General features: G+C 34.1%; 1 protein-coding gene across 2 annotated transcripts in view; it reads right to left on the bottom strand.

The window, feature by feature from the left end:
• Positions 1-23694, bottom strand: part of MYH10 (myosin heavy chain 10) — a 227432-nt gene that overhangs the window by 108810 nt on the left and 94928 nt on the right. For both annotated transcript variants that reach the window (XM_051995701.1, XM_051995702.1), the window contains exons 7-10: positions 10063-10126; positions 3103-3201; positions 2166-2309; positions 1272-1367 (exon numbers count right to left, since the gene is read on the bottom strand). In XM_051995701.1, the coding sequence (XP_051851661.1) occupies positions 1272-1367; positions 2166-2309; positions 3103-3201; positions 10063-10126 (403 nt within the window). The remainder of the gene's footprint in view (positions 1-1271; positions 1368-2165; positions 2310-3102; positions 3202-10062; positions 10127-23694) is intronic.

The raw sequence follows: 23694 nt of genomic DNA, 5'->3' as shown, positions 1-23694 counted from the left end.
AAAAATTGTACAAAGTTTGAAAACTTATCTAAACTTAAGACATTAAACAGCTAGATGGCATAATAAATAGAACTGGAGCACTTGAAGTCAGGAAGACTTGAGTTCACAAACATTTACTTACAAGCTGTAAATCTGGGCAAGGTACTTAATTTCTGTTTGCCCCAGTTTCCCCATCTGTAAAATGGGTGTAATAATAGTGCTTATTCCAAAGGGTTGTTGTGAGAATAAAATGAGATAATTGTAAAGTTCTTAGCACGGTGCTAGATATGTAGTAAGCATTATATAATATAAGCTGTAATAATTATTATTATTCACCTCTAGATATGAAGCAATAGACCGCAAAACAAAACTGCTATGGACTCACAAGGAACTAAGGATAAAAGCTTAGCATCAAAATATGTTTATAACATAAAAAGCATATCACAAATAAAGTTTGAAAATACATTTTTGTTTTTTCTTCTCTGCAGATCCTGAGGATATAATAGAAGGCAAGAAAACAATCAACCCAAGTACATTAATTATCTACCTGTGAGTCACTGAAAAACTCCAACTATCATCGGAACAGTGATTTAGACTAAAACTAGAAGAGGCCTCTGTGAACAAGTTCAGTGCATACAAGGACTAAGCAGTGTATCTTGAGTTAAACTTGAGCTCTGCTCTATGGTGCATAAATATGAAGAAATGAACTACTAAAGAAAATGAAATAATCTAGCTAGCATATTTCTTTCACAATCCTGAGATATACTCAAATAATCATAGACTGAATAATTTAAAAACAAAGAACTTTGTAATTGACAATCCACAAGATTGAAATAAGAACCAAGTGAAGCATCAAGGGAAATGACAAGTCTCTTAAAAACAGATTCATAAAGTATTAAGCTATGACTTAAGGACCACAAATGTAGAGCAGGTTTTTAAGGAGCTCCTTTTTAAGAAGGTATGTGATGATGGATAGATAGTTCTAGTTTCTAGACTCAGAATTAAATCTAAAGAAGTGTCAAGTTACTTGATAAAGGGAGTTTCCTGAAAGTAATGAAATCACAAGTCTGATCTTTATCCTTATTTAAATGATATATTAAAAATTTCCCTAAGTTACTGATATTTAAGTTCTGTAATTTGTTTTTAGCATTTCTGTGCTACAAATAATAGATTTCTAGATGTAAAAACTGTGATGACTATTTTTGGAAGACACTGGGAAAAAAAAACCAAATTGCAACCCATATTTACTTTCATGTTTTATAATCAAAATTAAAATGATTTCATTAGGTTACCTGTGTTTTCTGGCATGGAAGCTTGATCAGTATTCCTTTCTTTTTTAAAGGAGATGTTTCCAAACTGTAGCACTGAAGACACTACTTTAAGCATTGCTATGTTAAAAGACAAATGCATAAAGTATTCATAAGACATTTTAAAAATCAAATTGAGCTAGTGATATTCAAATTAGTTCCAAAATTTGTCAATGCTATTTCATAAACTTATAAATCCTGTTACAGATTAGTAAACCCAAAGCTTTAAGGTAAAAAAAAAAAAGCCAATGATTTTTTGCCAGTTATATCCCATTTTGGAACTACTTATTCAATACATTTAAAAAAAATTTAAGAAATACAGCAAATTATAGATAACATGAAAAATTGGAATTCCTATTTATAAACACAGGCTATAAGGAGGATAAATATACACATAGATCAATGGGTATAAAAGTTTAGTTAAAGCACAGGAGAACTTTTGGGTTTCCAAGGGAACTTTTAAAAAAGTATTTGAGGAAAACATGAGGAGGAGAGATCACTTTCAGCTCAGAAAGCTCAGATATAGCCCCTTAGCTGTACAGGATACATCACTGCATAGAAAGATGTCAAGTTCAGGGAAAATTTAGCCCTCCAGTTTGGGTTTTTAATGAGAGAGGAGACATAGAATTAATGAAGGAGAGTGACTTGAATTTAAAATGGGGAGGGTAGAAAGAGTGTGGAGGGCTTAACTCTAGGAAAATAATGATTTCTATTTATCCTAGAAGCAACAGGGAGGCATTGAAGGTTTTTGAGGTGGAAAGTGACGTGGTCAGACCTGTGCTTTGGGAAGATTATTTTGGCAGCTTTGTGAAGGTTTGATTGACTAATGTTTAAAAGTTCTACTGAAGTGCACATTGGATCTACAGATCCTACACATACACAAGATTTCATCATGAGAGAAGCCCATTATATGCATCGCTTCCATTGTCTCTTGAAAGTTATCTTTGTCTTGCTGTCCAGGAATAGGAATGTAGCCATTGGATAAAAATCTATAGTTATTAAATCCTTCAAGAAGCAAGTCAGCTGAGAGAAAAACAAAATAAAACAAATTTTTAGCTATTATACATAAATGGACAATCATTTACTTCAGAATTTGTAACTATAGCATAACAGATTATCATTGTCTCAACTGTTCTTTCCCAATTTTAGTATGTAATCATCTAGAATTTTATAGATAGCAGAATTCAAAACATTAATCTTTACATAACCTCTTCAGTCACCCATCACTGACCTCTCTATGTATGGGACTATATTCCAGTTTCTATTTTAGATACTCATAAATAATTTATTTTGAAATGGAAACAATATCATGAATATCACCTGACTAAAGCAAAGCACTAGTTGAAAAGCCATCTCCTCCCTAGCATTTCATGTTGTCTTTTTATTCACTTTTAAAGCCACATCACAGAAAACACACAAGTTTTAAAAGAAAAAAAGCTAAACTTTATATTTCCACTATCTTCATAAAGACTTCTAATTTATTTTATGTAACTGAAACCTGGAAACAATGAAAAACTTCAACCTGACAAAGTCTACGTGTACTCTAAAAAACCCAATATATGTTCTGGCCTAAACAATTATCTAAAAAACAAGCTTTAAATTTTGTTTTAGAACTGGAAAATACCATATAGAGCAGCCAGCTATTATCACATGGGACAACACTTTGTTTTTTTGTTTTATTTCTAAAAAATACAATCACAGTAAACCTCAAGCCTTGACCTTTCTAAAGAGAAATGGCTGGATTCCATTATTAAAATTTAAAAATCTGAATAAAAAACATGAAACTCTTTGCTATTTTAATACATTGGTAACTTACACTTTAGATGTTCTCCTGCTCCAGATAGCAGTTGGTAAAATATGTGAAATGTACGTTCATCTTTAGCTTGACGAACTGCTCGAGATTTTTCCAAAAGATCTGAGTTACAACAGTTAAGAAATAAATATGATGAAAAGTAATAAGTTCTATTAACAGTGTCAGTATCCCCTAATAATGAAAGCTAAAATGAAAATTTATTTTCATATGACAAATGCTATTGTAGCTACAATGAGATACAGCAATGAAAATACATTTAACTCAAGTATGAACCAAAACAACTTATACACAACTTCTACTTTCTTCATTCAGTCATTAGGCTGAAAGAATCCAAAGTACAGTCAACCCTGAAGTGAAGGCTATCATGAAATCATTTACAATACTTGTGTCTACTTACATCTTAGGAGGAGCAAGGGAGGAAGAGAGGAAGAAAAAGGAAGGAGGGGAAGGGAAAGGGAAAGAGGAGGGAAAAGAAGCAGGAGGAGAGGGGAAGGAAGAAGAAAAGGGAAAGAGAAAGGGGAAAAGGAAGGGAGAGGGAAAGATAATATGATAGCCTTCCCCTGTGGTTTTTTGGAAGTGAAGGGATTGTTTTCTTTTTGTCATTTCAAAACCATTGGATCTCTTATAAATTAATGTGAAAGAAATTGGGCCTACATGGTTAGGACGCTGATAGGCAGTGGAAACTTGTATGACAGTTCACTTGCCTAAAAAAAAACTTCATCAATTATGCTCCTGCTCCCATAAAATATGCCTTCTCTCCACTCCCCCAAAAAAAGACTTTGCTTCCAACCCTTGACTAATTGTTACAGTAATATCAGTAAAGCAAAGGGGATTATTTTATTCATAAGAGCTTTCCAGAAAGGACTCCACCAATAACCCATTTCTTTGCCTGCCTTTCTCCAATCCCTTCAATATTTCTTATTCCCATTTTTATCATCTTTTCCAATTTATTGAGATGAAATCTCAACTATTTCAATTTATATTTCTATTATCATTGGTAAATTGCATTTGAGCAAGATTTCAAATAGTCTTTAATATTTTCCAATTATCCTTTGGAGAACTTTATATACTTTGATCATTTCTCTACTGGGAATAGTTTTTAGTCTTAAACATATAACTATATATATAAAATTTACATAACTAGAACTATATACTTAACAGAATAATTTTTCCATTATCCATTAATAATGATAAAAAAAACTTTTTATTGACAGCTTCCTTCATATTCTATATAGATTGATTCAATTCATGCAAAAGCTTTTAAATTTTATATTATTAGAACTATGTAATAATCTAATATAGATCCAAGATCCAATATAGGTCCAAACTAATAACTAGAATAAAATCATTTACACTGCATCATTAGAACTCTAAGAGACAAATACTATTATTACACCAATTTTTACAGATGAGGAAACTGAGGCAAACAAGCTAGGTAGCTTGCCCAAGGTCATAAAGATAGTGTCTGAGATTTGAACTCAAATCTTCCTGACTCTTGATGTACTGCCTTATTAGTGCACCATCTCACTGCCCCAGATCTTATTCAATTATGATATGACTTTTGATATTCAGGTTACATATGCCCTTTGAGTGGTAATATGATGTAAGCTACTGATCTAAACTTAACTTTGTCAAAACTATTTTCAAGGTTGCCCAGCAATTCTTGTCAAATACATAATTCTTACCCAAACTATCATCATTCTCAGAGTTGCATTCAATTGTTTCCGGTTTCTTCCTTATCTAGTTTGTTCCACAAATTTACTTTTGTATTTGTAATCCAGTGTCAACTAGTCTGATGACGAATGCTTTAGACTATGACCTATGGTCTGAAAATGAAATTCCTCATAATTCCCAAATTTTTCAGTTTCCCTTGAGATTGTAGGACTTTTTAACTCCTCTAGATAAACTGTTAATCCTATGACAAACTCTGTAGAAGTATTCTCTGAATACAGTTTGATTGATATGAGCAGTTAATTTATAGATCAGTAATGAGCATGGATGATTTCTCTTGATTATAAAACATAGTTCTTTATTTCTTTAGAAATAATGAATGGAAAACTAGATTGAAAGTATGGAAGATCCAAGTTTAAAAGACTGCCTTTGACCCCTCTTAATTGTGAGATCCTGGGATTTAGCTTAACTTCTCAGGACTTGAGCTATCTCTCAAAAGAAGATGCTGACTTTCACCAGCAAATCAATTAACTTCTTGGAATTATTTCTTCCCAATGAAATCTCAGATACACTTATCTCCTTATATTTCTAAGGAACATTTTGTAATTATTTTTAACGGGGCTTCCCTTTCTATTTTTTTTTCCTTTGGAGTTTGTCCTTACCATACAGAAATCTCAATTTTGTTGGTTTTATTTTACATACTGTTACTTTCCTGCAGTTGTTTTGTTTCTTTATTGGATTTCCAGGATTTTATATGTAAATCATTTTATAATTAGTGAGGAATAAATTTGACTCCTCCTCCTTTTGCATATTATCATGCCCTCAATTTTTCTTAATGTATCACATGCTTTTCTAAAGCAATTATAAATCTAACAATGGGTAATGAGTTATTGCTGTATCTACTGGAGAAAATTAGTTGTAACGTATAATACTATGTTTTTCATTATTTTTATAAAGGTCTTCTATTTATGCACAAATGAATTACATTGCCTATGAGTTATTCAATGTCTATAACCATCTTATAGTTTTGGACAATTTCCTCATGATTTTAATTATATTAATTAGGAAGCACTAGGAAAACAACTGGTTCCCGTGCTTGAATCCCTGGTACAAATCCAATGTGTGTTACAAAACAGTAATTTTGGGGACATACTACTATAGACTTTTTGCCAGGGTTTTATTAAAAAATTTTAAAAATATGAATATTAATTATATTCTCCATTTTAACCTCCCACAATTTAAGTATTAGGCCTATGTTTGACTCAGAAAAGGACATCGGGAAAAGATTTTTTTTCTCAATTTGAGAATAATTTGTATGACAGTAATTGACACAATTCTCAGAATCAAATTATCATGGAATATGAGAAGTTGAGCACATCTTAGCAGCTGTCTATTCAATAAGTGGCTGACTTAACATATCCGAAAACCTTCAAGGAAGGGGAACCTACCACCTTCACAGGAACCCCATTCTCACTTTGGGGTTAAGTTTAAGTCTTAGAAGGTTTTTCTGACATCAAATCTAAATTAGGTTCCTTTCAATTTCCATTTGTTGTTTCTGGAGTCACAAAGAACAAGTTAAATCCCTCTTGCACATGACAATCTTTTAAATACTTGAGTACACTGGCCATGCCATGAGTCATCTCTTCCCCAGATTAAACATGCCTAATTTTTATCTCTGACATGTGCACTTGAGGCCCTTCCTTCAAAGTCCTACTTACTTGTCTCCAGATATTCTCTAACCAAACATTGGTGCCTAGATACCCTAGAAATCTTTACTTCAGAGCAGTCTCTTCATTTCCTACTTTAGTAAAAAGGACAAGAGAATAATCTAGCAAAATCTGTTCATGAATCATATGGTTCATAAACCAAATTATTGTGGCTCTTTGTAACCAACATTTCTCAATCTAGATAATTGATCCTTTAACAATCCATTCCAGAATTTTCCCAGTATTTTTGTAGAAAAAATATGTAGAAAAAAATCTATTCCCTCTCAGGAATTTTGGAGCATTCAGTTCATATGCTTTTGCTTAAATTAAATATCTATGTTATAATGTGGTTATTTTGGATTTTGATTCTGCTTCGCCTTTTAAAGTTAGGCAATTCTACAATTTCTTCTTTAGCCCATTTATTATTCTTATTATAAATCTCCATTTATATTTTTGATTGTGTTCTCAGTGCCAATAAGTTTTTTATTGCGTTATTTTTACTTATGTAAAGGATGTACCTCATATTTGTGTTTTTTGCACTTATTTACAATTTTTCTGTGGCCTTTTATTTTTTCTATTTTTCTAAGACATGGTGCTGAGAAATATATATTCTTATTATCTTTTTTCTTCCATATTTTTCCATTACATTAGCTAAATATTTTTTAATTTTGTTGATATAGTTTTATTGTCCTTGCTTTGCCATTAATATTTTTCTCCTCTAATTTTCAAAACTATCTCCAAACAAGAAGTGACTTCTTTCTTTTATATCTGTACTTAATTATTTCTATTTTAGGGGAACTTTACAAATTGAATATTCCATTCATAACTTTGACTAGGGGGGAAGGGAGAAGAACGGCAATACCCAAGAATGACTCAAATGCCATTTTCTTGATTGTTCATTCTTTTTCATTTATGATTAAACCATTATGAATGGCATGACAACAAGAAACGTGCATTTATTAAATGCCTTTTAAACAACAGGCATTCTAAACATAGGAAGTGCTTAGTAAAAATCCCTACTCTCAAGGAGCTCACAATCTAATGAGATAACATGCAAACACTATGTATAAACAAAATTAATAGAGGATTAATTGAAGATAAACAATGGAAGAATGGAATGGAAGTCATAAGAATTAAGGTGGATCAGGAAGGGCTTCTTTTAGGTGGTCAGGTTTTATTTGAGAATTGAAGGAAATCAGGAGTCTGATGAAGGAGGACATAATTCCAGTATAAAGGACAGTGAGTGAAAATACACAGTTGAGAGGTAATGTCTTGTTCAAGGTACAGTAAGGAGCCAGATGACACAATATATGGAAGAGAGTATTGTGTAAAAAGATTAGAAGGTAGGTAGGTAGGTTAGGGCCCAAGGTATGAAGAGCTTTAAAAGTAAAAAGATTTTATATTTGATCCTAAAAATAGGGACTACTGAAGTTTACTTAATAGTGGAATGATATGAGATATGACTGCAATTTAGGAATATCATTTTGACAATGGAATGGACAAATGGCCTGAAGTAAGAGGACACTTGAGGGAAGGAGGCAGCTATTAAAACAGTCCAGGCATGAGGTGATGAGGGCTTGTAATTAGATGATGACAATATAAAAAGGAGAGGATCCTTATATAAGAAATGTTACAAAAGCAGAATATGCTAATGGACTGGTCATATTCAGCAATGAGATGAACCAAATCAGTTCCAATGGAGGAGTAATAAACTGAACCAGCTACACTCAGCGAAAGAACTCTGGGAGATTATTAAGAACCATTACATTGAATTCCCAATCCCTATATTTTTGCCTGCCTGCATTTTGGATTTCCTTCTCAGGCTAATTGTACAGTATTTCAGAGTCCGATTCTTTTTGTACAGCAAAATAACGGTTTGGTCATGTATACTTATTGTGTATCTAATTTATACTTTAATATATTTAATATTTACTGGTCATCCTGCCATCTAGGGGAGGGGGTAAGAGAAAGGAGGGGAAAAATTGGAACAAAAGGTTTAGCAATTGTCAATGATGTAAAATTACCCATACATATAACTTGTAAAAAAAAAAGCTATGGAAAAAAAATAAATAAATAAAACAAAAGCAGAATTTGGCGTTAGGCTGGAGCATTTTTTTTTTTTTTGGGGGGGGGGAGAGAATGTAATATATTATTCTCTTCAGTGACATCACAACAATGTTGGCCCCTTTATTCCATTAGTGGGTTCATTAAATCATCATTAAAATTGACTGCCACTTGTCTTGGGAGTTTCTAGGTTTTTTTCTGGTGGGTTATGCTTATTTTCTTGGTTATTTCTTCTATTTTCTGCATTCTATCTACATTTCTCCAATTTGTGGGCACTTTTCTGTTTAATTTTCTACATGACAATATTCCTCTGGAATACCTATGAACCTTAAGTTGTTTCTGTGTACCCTATCTACAAGGTCATAATCTCTTTGGTTTGTATAGAATTCGTGTATTCTTTTAAAATTACTGTCCTTAACTTCTCTACAGAAAATTTTCTGCTACTTTAGTATATGTGATCCAAATCTGTTAAATTTTCTTCTCTAAAAAGAGCTTCCTAAAGTGTTCAATATTTTTTAATATTCTATTTTAAAAATAAACTGTACTGATATCTCTAGTATTTGTTCCTAATTTCTCCTTGAATGAATTATTTTCTCTCTATTGAATATTAAGAAGCCTTTTACTGCTGCTCCTTGATCTCTGAGGCAGTTTCCTTTCTACTATAACATTTGTTAAGAAAGCTTTGTATCCTATTTAAGGGTTTAATCCATTCTTCCTTCTGGTTTTAGGATCCCCTTTATGTTGAATTGTCTGCCATGTGCTGAGTTTTTAATCGAACCTTTTTAAACAGGAACTTTTCACTATCAACAAACATTACTATAAAATTATCACACAATCCTTCAGAATCAATTATAAATCTTTAATTTCGGTTTTTAAAAGCCTTGGTGATATGTTTTATTTTTCCTTCTAGCTTTTTGTGAGCTTCAATGTTTGGATCATTTAAAAAATATATACTTTGTAGGTTATTACCCAAAAAAGCATTTCAAAAATCTTAAATTGCAACAAAGTAAGCAAATATATGGGAACTTGGGGGAGAACAGATGTATGATTTTACTAGTATACAGATAGTGAGAAAACCCTAAAGAAGAGAGGCACTTGCTCTACAATTTATAGTCTAAAGAAGCTGACTGAATGCTGAGATGAAAAGTGACTTGTTAAAGATCACACAAGGTCTTCTTAACTTCCTGTTCATAGCTTTTCATACATGAGAACACACTGTCTCAAAAGTATTATTACAACTAGGTACATTATTAGAACAATTTTAATTTAATATATCACCAAGGCTTCATTCAAAAATATCTTGACATTAGGATTGATGGTTCAATTAAGAACTAAAGATTTGCATGGGAAAATTTTATACATACCCATTTTATCCAACTGGTAAAATATATCTGACATAAGCATTTAAAGTACTTCTAAAAATAACCCACACAATCAGCCATTACAATTACTTATACCTTATAACATTAAACAAACAAAAAAAATTATTCAAGCATTATGATATACCAAAGAAATAGGATACATGTCTCGATGTTGGCTCCAACGATATAACCAGTCACATCAAAGTTAATCCGTATAAACTTGCCCTGAAAGTAAGTTAAAGAGCTAAGTTACAGTCGTTAGTATTAATATTAATAGAAATTCCTACTGTAATTCATTTTCTTAGCATTAATGTTTTCTTTCAGGAGTATTTTAATTACCACATATTAGACCTATCATTTCTGATTAAAAGATGATGTTCTTCATGCCTTTTATGTTTCAGGACATATACACATTTTATATAAATACATATAAAAATAAGAGGAAAGGGAGGAACAGAGAGGGAAGGAGAAAGAAGGAGGAGGGAGAGAGAGAAAGAGGGAATGTGTATATGATTGTTTATATGTGTGTTTAGAGAGTTAGAGGGAACTTCAGAAGTCATCAAATGCAACACATCCTCACTTTACAAACAAAGTTAATTGAGGACCAAAGAAGCCAAAATCATACAAGTGTTAAGTGGCTTGGGTGGACTTCATAATACCAAGTCTATAACTCTTATTATATCACCTCAAAAATAAACTTGCATGTCAGTATGTATGCACACAGAGAAATAATTTTATTTTATAATAATAATAATAATAATTAATAATTAATTAATAATTCTTCTACTAATAAACAAGATAACTTATCAAAAACTTACCCAGAATAATATTAAAGGATCACAGGTATGCATTTCAAAATACAATATGTCTCCTCAATATATCATAGTGTGACTTCCTCCTAAGGATAATTTCTGCCTCAGTGACCTTTCTTACTTTTCAATGATCAGTCTAGACCAGGGGTCCTCAAACTACAGTCTGTGGGCCAGATGCAGCAGCTGAGGACGTTTATCCCCGTCACCCAAGCCTATGAAGTTTCTTTATTTAAAGGCCCATAAAACAAAGTGTTTGTTTTTACTATATTCCGGCCCTGCAACAATTGGAGGGCCTATTTAAAAAGTTTGAGGACCCCTGGTCTAGACAGTTTTATTCCTATCTAGTGTACTGCTCCTCCTCATTCACTGGTACATTATTCTTATCATACCCACAAGATGTGCAGAATTGAGAAAGTATTCTGAGATCTCTTCTGTTCTCCCTCTACAGTTTCTTGATACCTCATCAGGGCTTAAGTATTAAATTACATCTTTATGCAAAATTACTCGCAAACCTATATATCTAGCCTCTCCCCTGATCTTTAGTTTCACATCATCAATTGTCTTGGCCCATTTCAAACTAGATGCCCCAGAGACATCTTAAATTCAAGATGACTAAAACTGAAGTCTTACCTTACCTTACTATGAAGATCTGTCATTCCACTCGTATATAGTACCAACCCAAGATTTGACTCCCAGACAATTCTGACTCCTAGAAGTAGACAATCGAGTAGTTCTTCCTATAGAGCTTCCAATTTGAATGTTAATCTCATCAGAGGATGTACTCAACAGAGGATGTACTTCACGCATGAGCAGTACCCTCTTTAGGATTGAAAGCAGACGCTATCCCAGGGCGACTCAATCAAGCCACACTAACTTCCACTTGCCCTGGAGTTTACTACGGTCAATGTTCAGAAATTTGTGGTTCCAGCCACAACTTCATGCCCATTGTACTAGAAATATCAACCCTAAAATATTTTGAAAACTGGTCGCATATAATGCAAACATCTTTGAGAAACCAATATAATACTTAAGTATTAACGGAGCTTAATATCTCCTCAAAGCATATGCCTCAATTAGAAACATCAGCTTGCCTGCCTAACGATCATCAACATTTTCTGTTTATTCCAACTCCAACTCCAACTCATTGGTATTGAAATAATCGATATTTATCCTCCAGAAGGAATCCTTAAACTCCCAGAAATTCCATTCCCTTGAGAGAAAAAATGAACGAAAATCTATTTATCCCTTTCATTTGCCCTACTATTATAGGCATCTCTACCCTACCTGTTATTATACTATTTCCTTATTTAATCTTTACAACATCTAAGCATTGATTACCCAACAGAATCCAAATTCTACAAGTCTGACTTATTCGGTTCATCACCAAACAAATAATATCAATACACAACAATCTTGGTGGAACAGGACCCCTAAGGCTTATGTCACTAATCCTATTTATGGCAACCACTAATCTTCTTGGTCATTTACTCCTACTACACAACTCTCAATGAATATCAGCATGGCTATTCCCCTTTGAATAGGAACAATGGTATTAGGCTTTTGCAATAAACCAAAAGCTTCACTTACTCACTTCCTACCACAAGGCACTCCAACACCTTATTGTTATTATCCAAACAATTAGTCTACTTATTCAACCACTAGCCCTAGCAGTATGGCTAACAGCTAATATCACCGCAGGCCACCTTTTAATAGACCTTATTGGTTCGGCTGCCCTAGCACTCATATCCATTAACATTTTACTATCCTCAATTACACTCATTATCCTTTTCCTTCTCACAATCCTAGAACTGGCTGTAGCTATGAGTCAGATCTGTTTTTCATTCCAAAAAAACCAACTCTTTATAAATTTCCCCTTTTTCGATTGAAAATACCACTCTTCCATTCTCCTGGATTCATAATCTTGGTATGAGTCTTAATTTCTCTTTTTCCCTCACTTCAAATACCCAAACATTTGCCAAATCTTGTTGTATCATCTCTACATCTTTCACAATTGACTCCTCCGTATCCACACAGATATAACCTTGAGTTAGGCTTTTTGTCTGATTATTTCAATAGTTCTAATTGATCTCCTCTATTTTATATTATTCTATAAGATTCAAAATGATTTTCCTTAAATACAGATCTGATTTGCCTGTGCCAATGTCTCCCTGTGCCCTGTACCCAATTAATTCCAGTGGCTTCTTAGCTTTTAAAGCGCATTGCAACATGACCCCAATCTAACTTTTCAGTATTATTACTAGATATCACTTCCCTTCCTATAATTTAAACACTGGCCTTTTCCTGTTGCTCACACAGGAGTCCCCATTTCCAGTTTCAGTGTTTTGTACTAGCAGTCATCCTTGGTTTGTTTCTTCAAGATGCAGTTCAAATGTCAATTCTATATATGAGGTGTTTCCTGATCTCCCCAACTACTATTTCTGTCACAAACTCTTTTAAATGATTTTATATTATTCTCTATGTATTCTCTTTATTTTATTCTGTATGTAATTACATATATATTAATTGTCTTTCCAATCTGAATACAAGTCCTCATAAAAAGGGACTGTTTCTTTGAATTCGTAATCTAAGTAAATAGAGAGCCTAGAATATAGTTGGTCCTTAATAAATGCTTGAACAATGATTAAAGACCACAGGAATGTGGCCAGATGCACTGAAATACAGAGTAAGAATTCATTAAAAATTCACTAAAAGAATTAATGAACATTTAATGGGAAGGTAATGCTAACTGGTAAGTAAGATAATTCTCCAGTGCTTAGCACAGTTTCTATCATAGAGTAGGTGAATAATAAATGTTTGTCAAACTGACATACCTAATAAGGAGGAAAATCTCCACTGTCTATGCTTACAGAGTAAACCCTAATCTAATTCTTACAAGGTACTAAAGTCAGTGGAATTGATAGAGACAATAGTTATCTAATTTAGCATGGTTCAGTATGATTGATCTGATCCTCAGAGGAGATGTTACTAAGTGGAATTGAAGAGATAGTGGCTAAATCTAGGTTTAGGATTCATTTAATCCTACAACAAATAATGGTTTCCTAGTGATATAATAATTGGTGTATACTCAGTATGAGATATATAAGGACTCAGGGCCAGGAAGGACAAGCCCACTAAAAGCTCTCAGAGCCTCAGCCAAGATTCAATCAAGGAGATTCACAAGCCAGAAAAGGCAGGTCTCGGAACCAAGACTACCAAAGGCCTCTAAGAAAAACTGGCTGAGCCCCAAGGACACAATAAAGGATTTTGACTGCCTGCATTTGGGGTGATTACTCTGAACTGAAACTAAGGCTGCTTCCAGAACCCTCCCAAGAAACCTGCTCCCAGAGAATATTATATTTTAAAGTGCTTTTTTTATTCTCAAACAAAAAAATGAAAGGATGAATTAATCAATGTAATTCAAATAATCTATAGTAATAACTGGTGGATAAATAACATCAACTACCATCATTGAAATCTCTCAGTAAAGTGGATCTTTTATACACAGCACCACGTGGGGAAAAAATAAAAACCATTTTACTAATGCAGTTTAAGGATAATGCAATAAGCTTAAATACAATGTGGCTTAAGATATTAGGAAGTAGGGTTGAGAAATATTCTAAAAATGAGAAAAGCTCAGTTCATATTATGTATCCACTGACTTAAACAGTCAGTTGATGGAGACAATTGACAGCTCTTTTGTTGTGAAATAATGCAAAGATGCTATCCAGAAAATTATTTAACCAGATATCTGCTATTCCCTGTATCATATTTAGTTTCCTATTATGGTAATTAAAAAGTGATGATAAAGAATGGCAAAAGAATCATTTTGTTGTTGATCACTGCCTTTCTACCATCATCCTAAAATAGAGGAGATGTTTTTTGAGAATCTTTTAATCATTTAAGGAGAAGTATGATGTCTTGAATTACAATGCAATTAAAAAAGGGAATGGGGAAAAATTCTACAAATATACTTAACTGCTACCATTGAGAAGGATTTTATTCTAGCTGACGTTTTTGGAGAACTGCTATATTTGGAAAATTATCATTCTATTTCACATATGTTCTCATGCAAAAATAACAGTGTGTTAGGGAGGGGAGGGATGAGAGTTATCATAGTGCAATGTATCTAATACTGGATTTCAGAGTTCACAAAGCTGACTAGGTACCAAATCAGATACCTCTCTGGAATTTTAATTTCCTCATTAGTAAAATAGGGATAATTTCAACCTACTTCATAGAACTCTTATGAACCCTAAAGTTTTGTAAACCCTAAAATTTTATATATCAATGAGGTTGTAAAATGGCCAATGCAATGGCACACGTTATTCTTTGGCCATGTCTCTTAACAACCTATAGACCTAGAAAGAAGCACTGGCTATAACCACCTCTTTTCTGCTTTCAGAATGCTATTAATTCTGATAATGTTTTGATGATGATCATTAATTAATGATACTAACATCTACAGTGTATTTCTAAGGATTTTTCAAACTGTTACCTTAATTTAAGCCAAATTAACTCAATAAATAATAATAATTTAAGCTAAATTCCATTTTGGAAACAATGCTACTATATATGGAAAAAGTACATTTTGAAAATACTGTTTACATAACTAGCTGTGTCTTCTATGTATTAAAAAATGAATTGAAAGGGAGAAAAGTTGTTAGAATCCTTACAAAGTGATAAGTCAATTGCCTAATTTAGCATGGTTCAGTATGATTGATTTGATCTTATAAGGAGATGTTATAGGCCAGAACTTGAAACAAGGTACTAAGTGGAATTGATAGAAACAATACTTGTGTTCACACCTTTAGAGAACTCATATAAGCAAGAAGCTCTCAGGGCCAAAGGGCACTCTGAGACAGACACAGAGCACTCTGGGAGATTGAAAGCCAGAAGCCCTCCCTCAGAGGCAAGACAGATTCATTCCAACTTTTACCTTGGTGCTGGCTAGAGACATTTAGAGTTGAGCTAGAAGCAAAAGACTACCAACGAGAGCTCTTGGAAGCAAGGAAAACCGAGGCTTCTAAGAAAGCTACCCAGGCCCAAGGAGAAAATAAACTTTTGGATTTTATCAGCTGGCTGCATTTGGAGTGATTATTACTCTGAACTGAAACTAAGGCTGCCTCCAGAAAACTTTCTCAAGAAACCTGCTCACAGAGATAACCATCATGTATTATATTTTAAAGAACACCACAAAAAGTTACATAAGAGGATGTTATTACAGATTTTAAAAGTTTTTAAAAGCTTCATCACCAAAGAGAACAAATGATATTGTGCCTTTTAATACATTAAAATGCTAACAAAGTTTGATACTTTCCCAAATTGTTATACCAATGACAACAGGGTAGATAATGTGAAATCCTTCAATTTTGCAGTCAAAAAAACAAAAACAAAAACAAAAACAGACCAGGGAAGAATACCAATCACAAACACGAATGAAGGCAGTTTTAAGTAACATGGTCATTCATCTGATGAACTAGAACAACAGCAAAGTTAGTGTCCTGCCTGGTTTACTGCTATCCCCACTTGGAAAGAGAGGGAAGGATCCCTGAATAAATATTCCTTCCTCATTATTCTGTCAGCAAACAGCAATCAGCTAAACTTGCAGCTGTTCTTCCATCCAAAATAGCAAAAAATGCATTGTGTCAAAGAGGTCAGTCTTGCCTGATGTTCACACACTGATATGTGTAACTTCATTAATAATTGCCACCAATGTGTATCTAATCTAAATGTATTTCCAAGTAACATCCCCACCTTTTCATGCTAAGACAGAACTATGTGTTAAACAAACATAGGCTTTTGACATTTCAATGTTTATACAAAGAGAGAGATGAAAGTCTGGCTATGACTGAGCCTATGACTGAGAAGTAGTAAAGGAAGATAGGGATGTATGGACTAAGTAGCAAGAAATAAACACAATTATGAGAAAAGTAAGCTTCTAAAAAAACTATAACAAAGAATAAGTAGAATAAAATTCAAAAGCAACAGAATCAAGAAAAGTTAAATGCAAAGCTCTATACCAAAGAAAGAAGCAAAGGCAGATAACAGAATGAAGATAAGGATATGACATGATCTTGGAAGAAAAGTATCAAGAAGGCTAAAGCTCACAAAATGCTAAGGTTTCCAAGAAAAGCTAAGAAAGATGCTAGATTTATAGCAAGTAGATTTATTAATGCATTGCTGGTAAGTAGATTTATTAATGCACTCCTGGGAAGGCTGTGAAATGGTCCAGTTACTATGAGAGGTTAATTTGGAATAGTACTCCAAAATCTATTAAACTACTCATAATTTCTGATTTAGCAATGACACTATGAAACCATATGTTCTAAAGAAATAAAGAGGAAAAGGATACCTTATCTGTATGTGTGTGGGTGCAAGTACATAAAAGCTCTTTTTATAGTGGCAAGGGACCCATCAATTGGGGGAATGGCTGAACAAGCTAGACAGAGATAGTTACAAATATATAAATGTAAAGGAACATTAAGAAATGAAAAGAGTGAATTTCCTGAGAATCTTAATAAATGTTTTTTTTGAACAGATAATTAGCATAATGAGCTATATAGGACAACATCTAATATAACAACACTGTAAAATTAAATATTCAAAAAACTGAAGGGCTCTAATTGATGAAATGACCAATGATAATTCCAGAGAAGTCATGATGAAACTTGCTCCCTATTTTCAGATTTGAAGTACAAATTGAGACATTTCTTTTGGATATGGCCAATGCAAAGATTAATTTTGTTTGACCATACAAGTTTGTAATAGGGATTTTTTTTCTCTTTGCTTTTCTTCTTGGAGAAGGGGGTGGAGGGAAATGGGATGGAGAGAAAGTGGGTTTCCACAGAACGAAAAAAATGAAATATAATTGAAAAAGAAAGGCATACAAGACTAACTTCTACTTTTGACAGGATTATTAAACTATTTTATGCTAATTTTTATGATATTATGATAATAAAACAATAACCATTATAAATTATTAAAGATCAGGTAAACAAAATATTCACTGTTCTTGAAGTAAAAAGAAGATATAATAGAATGGCCAAGTCAAATGGGGAATTGCATAAATGGTAGGACACAAAGATTAGTGATTAATGATTCCATTCAAAAATGAAAAAAGCTCCAATAAAATATGCCAAGAACTTCCACATTTAAATGTTTTTATCATTGATGTAACTAAAACAATACAGGGATTTACTTAGCAATTTAATTATTATTAAGCAGTAGAACAATGATTCATAATTTATTAAAAAGATATAATTTAGTAAAGACATTTTGAAACCAAGAAAAAATAGCTCTCTTCATTAAATAAATAAAGGAATTTAACAAGAACTCCCAAATTTTACATTCCCAGTAAAATAATCCTTAGTCTTACACAAGAAAGATATAATGGATAGTACCACAGGTAACTGATAAAGTATTTGGTAATTGCTAGAATCCAGACGTCCACACTGCTTTGCCTTAAAAATGCAGCACATGGAGAATATAAATGTCTACTACTTACATAAATAAAAACACTTTATATGTGATTGAAACAACAAAAGTGAATAGGTGAATGAAGGTAAAATTATCTCCATTCACCACTAATAAATTACTCACCTTTCAGATATTTTGGAAAGAAATTTATAATGGAGCTGTCCATTCCATACTGATATTCACATATATGTCACAAAGGATTACCAAAATGTTCCATTCATACATTTTGAACCAACATAAAAATACTCTAAAGTATATTATGGATTTGAATGTATTTCATGTGCATCAAACACTGAACATAATCATTGAGCATGTTTTTAAAACAGAGCAAAAGAAGATTGAATTCTCATCAATGGCAAAACATACTGTCAAAATTTGATAAAGTTATTCTCATTTGTTCGAACAATTTATGGTTTTCTTATGTTATTATGATTGTTGGATTCTTGTGAAGAATTTCACTGCATCTACAATAAAAATTTCTAGATACTTCAAACTGACAACAATGTAGAATATGTAAATTTGTTTCAATTTCATAATTATTTTCTCCCAGCTATTTTAAAAATCTATAGGAATAAATACATTTTTTGCCATTTTTTAATTATATCATCATGTCTGACTCTTTATAATCACCATGGACCACAACATACCAGTACCTACTATCCTCTGCTATCTCTTCAAGTCTGTCAAAGTTCACGTTTGCCGTTTCCATGATATTATCTATCTATCTCATTCTCTGCGATCTCTTCTTCCTTTGGCCTTCAATCTTTCTCAACATGAGAATATTTTTTCCAACAAGTTTTTTCTTATTATATGGTCAAAACATTCAGTTTTAGTATTTGACCTTCTAGCAAATAGCTTAATTTAAGTATTGGCTAATTTGACCTAGAAGGTCAAATTCAAAAGCACTAATTCTGTAACACTCAAGCTTTCCTTATAATCTGTTATGATTCTTACAAGGTGCTAAGTCACTGGAATTGATAGGCACTCTGTGTTGGAATCCTTACAAAGTGCCAATGACGTTTGCAAAAGAATTATATGGGGATTAGACAAAGATGCTCCTTTAGAGGAAATCATAAGACGCTGTACCACAGTGGGCACAAATATTTATATTCAAACTATGATGAACATGGAAATACAGGGTCCCTCTTGGCAAGGGACTTCTAGAGAAACTCATCGATGTTTTCAGTGTGGAAAAGTTGGACATTTGAGAGCTCATTGTAGATATGGAGATAGAATGAGAAGACAGGGTGAGAGAAAAAAACCCAAAACCCCATATCGAAAATGTAACCGAGACTTTCACTGGCCCTCAGAATGTAGATTGACTCAGGGAAATGAGAGACGGGGCCCAACTTCAGGGCCCCAGGTGGGGCAAGATGGCAGCCAAGGTTACACCCAGAGACTCTTTAGAAATTCGATAATAAGATATGATCAATCAGCCAAAAGGCAATGGGATAGAAGAAGGAGATTACACAATCAATCACCCAAAGGGTACTCAGAGGGGAAAAGGAGATTGCAATTAGGAAAAACAGAGTTGTATGCAATAGAGACTACTGAAATATCCCCTGGAGAGGTGAAATCTATTCCTGTCCAGCCTATGGATCCCTTGCCTCCAGGCACAATAGGCTTGACCATTTCACCTCCTGAGAATGCTTACAAAACAGTGGCCATCCACACACTGATAAGGGAAACTGGGGAATGTATAGCTAATATCCCAGTCACTAACACAGGTAGACAACCAGGAGAAGTAGTAGCATCAGGTTTACTGTTACATACCCCTACACCTGATGATAGCTGCCCAGATTCTGACTCAAGCAGCAGAGTCCAGGAATATTTTGGACTGCAGCTGTGACAGATGACCAAGCTATGCTGACTATTTATGTGAAAAGAATACCATTAAAAGGATTGGTAGACACGGATGCAGATCGTATTGTCATTAGAGGTGCCAGCTGGCCCAGTCACTGGCCAAAGATTAAGGCAGACACCTACATGTCTGGTGTAGGAGGATCAATAGCAGCAGAAGTTAGTGCTGCCCCTATGAAATGGACATCTAAAAATGAAACAGGAGTTTTTACTCCTTTTGTGGTTAAAAAAATCCCCATCAATCTGTGGGGAAGAGACGTTTTACAGCAGATAAGATTACAATTAAGTACTTCGGGCTTTTTAGGCAGGGCTGCTGTTGAAGGCCTGCCAGCACTCTCATGGGTTCCTATTCAGTGGAAAACTGATACACTAGGGTGGGTAGAACAGTGGCCCTTAACAAGAGATAAAATTCAGGCCTCAGTAGAGATGGTGCAAGAGCAACTTGACCAAAGACACTTACAACCTTCTCTAAGTCCTTGGAATTCTCCAGTATTTATTATAAAAAAGAAATCTGGAAAACGGAAGATGTTGACTGATTTAAGAAAGGTAAATGAACAGATGGAAACTATGGGAACCCTTCAGCCTGGACGTCCATCTCCTACTCAGTTGCCTAGAGAATGGCTTCTTTGGGTTATAGACATCAAGGACTGTTTCTATTCATTCCCTCTAGATAAGGAGGATATGAAAAGATTTGCCTTTTCAGTGCCCAGTGTTAATTTAGCTGAACTTTATAAAAGCTATGAATGGACAGTTTTGCCACAGGGAATGAAAAATAGCCCTACTATGTCTCAAATGTATGTTGCTGCAGCTCTTTCTCCAGTAAGAAAAAGCATTTCCAAAAGTAATATTGTTACATTGTATGGATGATATTTTGGGGTGTGCACCTGAGGAACAAATGTTAGAAGCATGTCTACAAAAGACCATAGAAACACTAAGAAACTACAACCTTTATATTGCTACAGAAAAAATTCAAAGGCATGCTCCTTTTCAATATTTAGTATGTGAAGTATATCCTAAGGCACTTACAGTACAAAAAAATTTAAAGAGAGAGAAGTTAAACACCTTAAATGATTTCCAAAAATTGATAGGAGATATCCAATGGATGCATCCAGTGTTAGGCTTAACTACCAATCAACTGCAATCCCTATATAACATTTTAAGTGGAGATACTGCTTTAAACTCACCATGCCAGCTTACAAAAGAAGCTCGAGGCTTTAAGAGAAGTTGAACTGGCTTTATCCAATATGGTTGAAAGAGTAACTCAACAACCCTTGGAAATATCAGTTTTTGCTACAAAAGAGGCACCCACAGCAGTCCTTCATCAAGGAAATAGTGTGATAAGAATGGGTGAACCTCCTGGAACAACCAGAACAAAGCCTTACTCCTTACCCAGTGCTTGTGGCTAGAATTTTATTAAACACCATTAAGCGAGCAGTACAATTATCTGGGACAAGATCTGATACGATATACACCTTTTATACCAACACACCAATTAATGTATGCTGCGAGACCATCCCAGAGTGGCAAATTTTATTGGCCACAGCTCCAAATTTTGCACATGAGTCTCCATTAAAGATAACCAGATTATTGCATAATTGGCAATGTATTTTTGAGGAGAAGGTTTTTAAGGTTCTTCTTAAAGGACCAACTATCTTTACAGATGCATCCCAACAAAATATTTGTGCTGTATACTCTCATGATTTAAACATAAAGAGAATAGTCAGAACTCCTTTTCAGTCCACTCAGCAGAACGAATTATATGCAATCGTGCTAGCTCTCACTTATTACCCAGGAGACATAAATATAATATCTGATTCGGCCTATTCAGTAGGTGTGGTACAAAGAATTGAGACAGCCCAAATAAAATTTGCAGCTTCTAATATATATCAGCTCTTTAAGGAACTTCAAGAGCAAGTGAGAAAGCATCCAGGCAAGATTTATATTTTGCATGTCCACTCACATAGTGGACTTCCAGGTCCTATTTTTGATGGAAATTCAAAGGCAGATAGCCTTTTAACTATGTTAGCCAGTACTCCTTTATTTCAGGAGGTCCAAGAATCCATTCTAAATATCATCAGGCTGCTCAAGCTTTATGTTTACAATTTGGGATAACAAAAGAGGAAGCTAGGAGCATAGTAAAAAGCTATATAGCTTGCCTTCCTTTCTACCCTCCTACGCTCCCTCCAGGAAAGAACCCTCGTGGTGTGAGACCCAATGAAATCTGGCAAATGAATGTGACCCATTATAAATCTTTTGGTCGTCTGTCTTTTATCCACGTTGTGGTAGACACCTTTTCAGAATTCACTTTTGCAATACCAGCAGCAAAAGAGACAGCCCGAGAAGTCACTGAATTCCTCATTCAAACATTTGCAATTATAGGTGTGCCACAAGAAATAAAAACAGATAATGGACCGGCATATACTTCTAAACATTTTGAACACTTTTGTGCACAGTATAAGATTTTACACACCACTGGCATACCTTTTAATCCTCAAGGACAGGCAATAGTAGAGAGGAGAAACAAAACATTAAGACACTCCTCCAAAAACAAAAGAAAGAGGAAGCCACAGGTAATCCTAGAGAACTTCTATTCTCTATACCATTAATTTTTTAATTTTTGATAAAGATACACTGCCTCTAGCAGACAGGTTTTATAACCCACCAGAAGAGCAGTGTCCAGTACGAGCAGCTCCACTATCTTTAGATAATCACCAGGTGATGTGGAGAGATCCAGAAAGTGGTGAATGGAAGGGAACAGATAGGTTAACTACTTGGGGAAGAGGATTTGCTTGTATCTCCACAGGTGGAGAAGGAATCAGATGGGTGCCAACGAGTCGTATTTGCCTTGTCCATCAGAGAGAAACAGAAAACGAGAAAAACTTCAAAACAAAGGAGAAAATTTAAGAAACAACAGACATTGAAAGAGCATGGTTGACAATGAGACTATTAAAAGAACTTTTAAAATCTTCAGGAATCATTGGATTCCTTGAGATAAAAAATTGTTGATGAGACTATTGCAATACTTCAGAGCTTATAGGAATTATTGGATTCCTGGAACATGAACTAATGGACAATGGATTCCTTTTGGACTATTTCTAGGACTTATGGACATATATAAATTCTCATGTTGATTCATGTTATTTGTTACATTACTACTAGCCTGTGTTATATTGCTACTTAGTTTGCATATAAGTTCTTCTGGAAACAAGTAAGATATCGAGTACTCCCAATTCTTTGAGAACTGGTCACATTTTGTTGTGATTCATGTAGCGTAAGCAGGGGTCTTCAAACTACGGCCCACTTGCCAGATGCAGCAGCTGAGGATGTTTATCCCCTTTACCCAGGGCTATGAAGTTTCTTTATTTAAAGGCCCACAAAACAAAAGTTTTTGTTTTTACTATAGTCCAGCCCTCCAACAGCCTGAGGGACAGTGAACTGGCCCCTTATTTAAAAAGTTTGAGGACCCCTGACGTAAGGCTTCAGTGAAGTCAATGAGGCATTTACTTTTGCAAGTAGATGTTTTTCTAGAACTGTCTTGCTTTTTTCACAATCCAGTAAATATTGGCAATTTCTGTTTCTAGTTCCTCTGATTCTGTGAAAACCAGCCTCCTCTTCTGATAATTCTTAGTTCACATATTACTGCAG

The sequence above is a fragment of the Antechinus flavipes genome, chromosome 4, assembly GCF_016432865.1.
Source record: "Antechinus flavipes isolate AdamAnt ecotype Samford, QLD, Australia chromosome 4, AdamAnt_v2, whole genome shotgun sequence".
Lineage (NCBI taxonomy): Eukaryota > Metazoa > Chordata > Mammalia > Dasyuromorphia > Dasyuridae > Antechinus > Antechinus flavipes.
The sequence above is the reverse complement of the archived record's forward strand: the minus strand, read 5'-3'. Positions and strand labels throughout refer to the sequence as shown.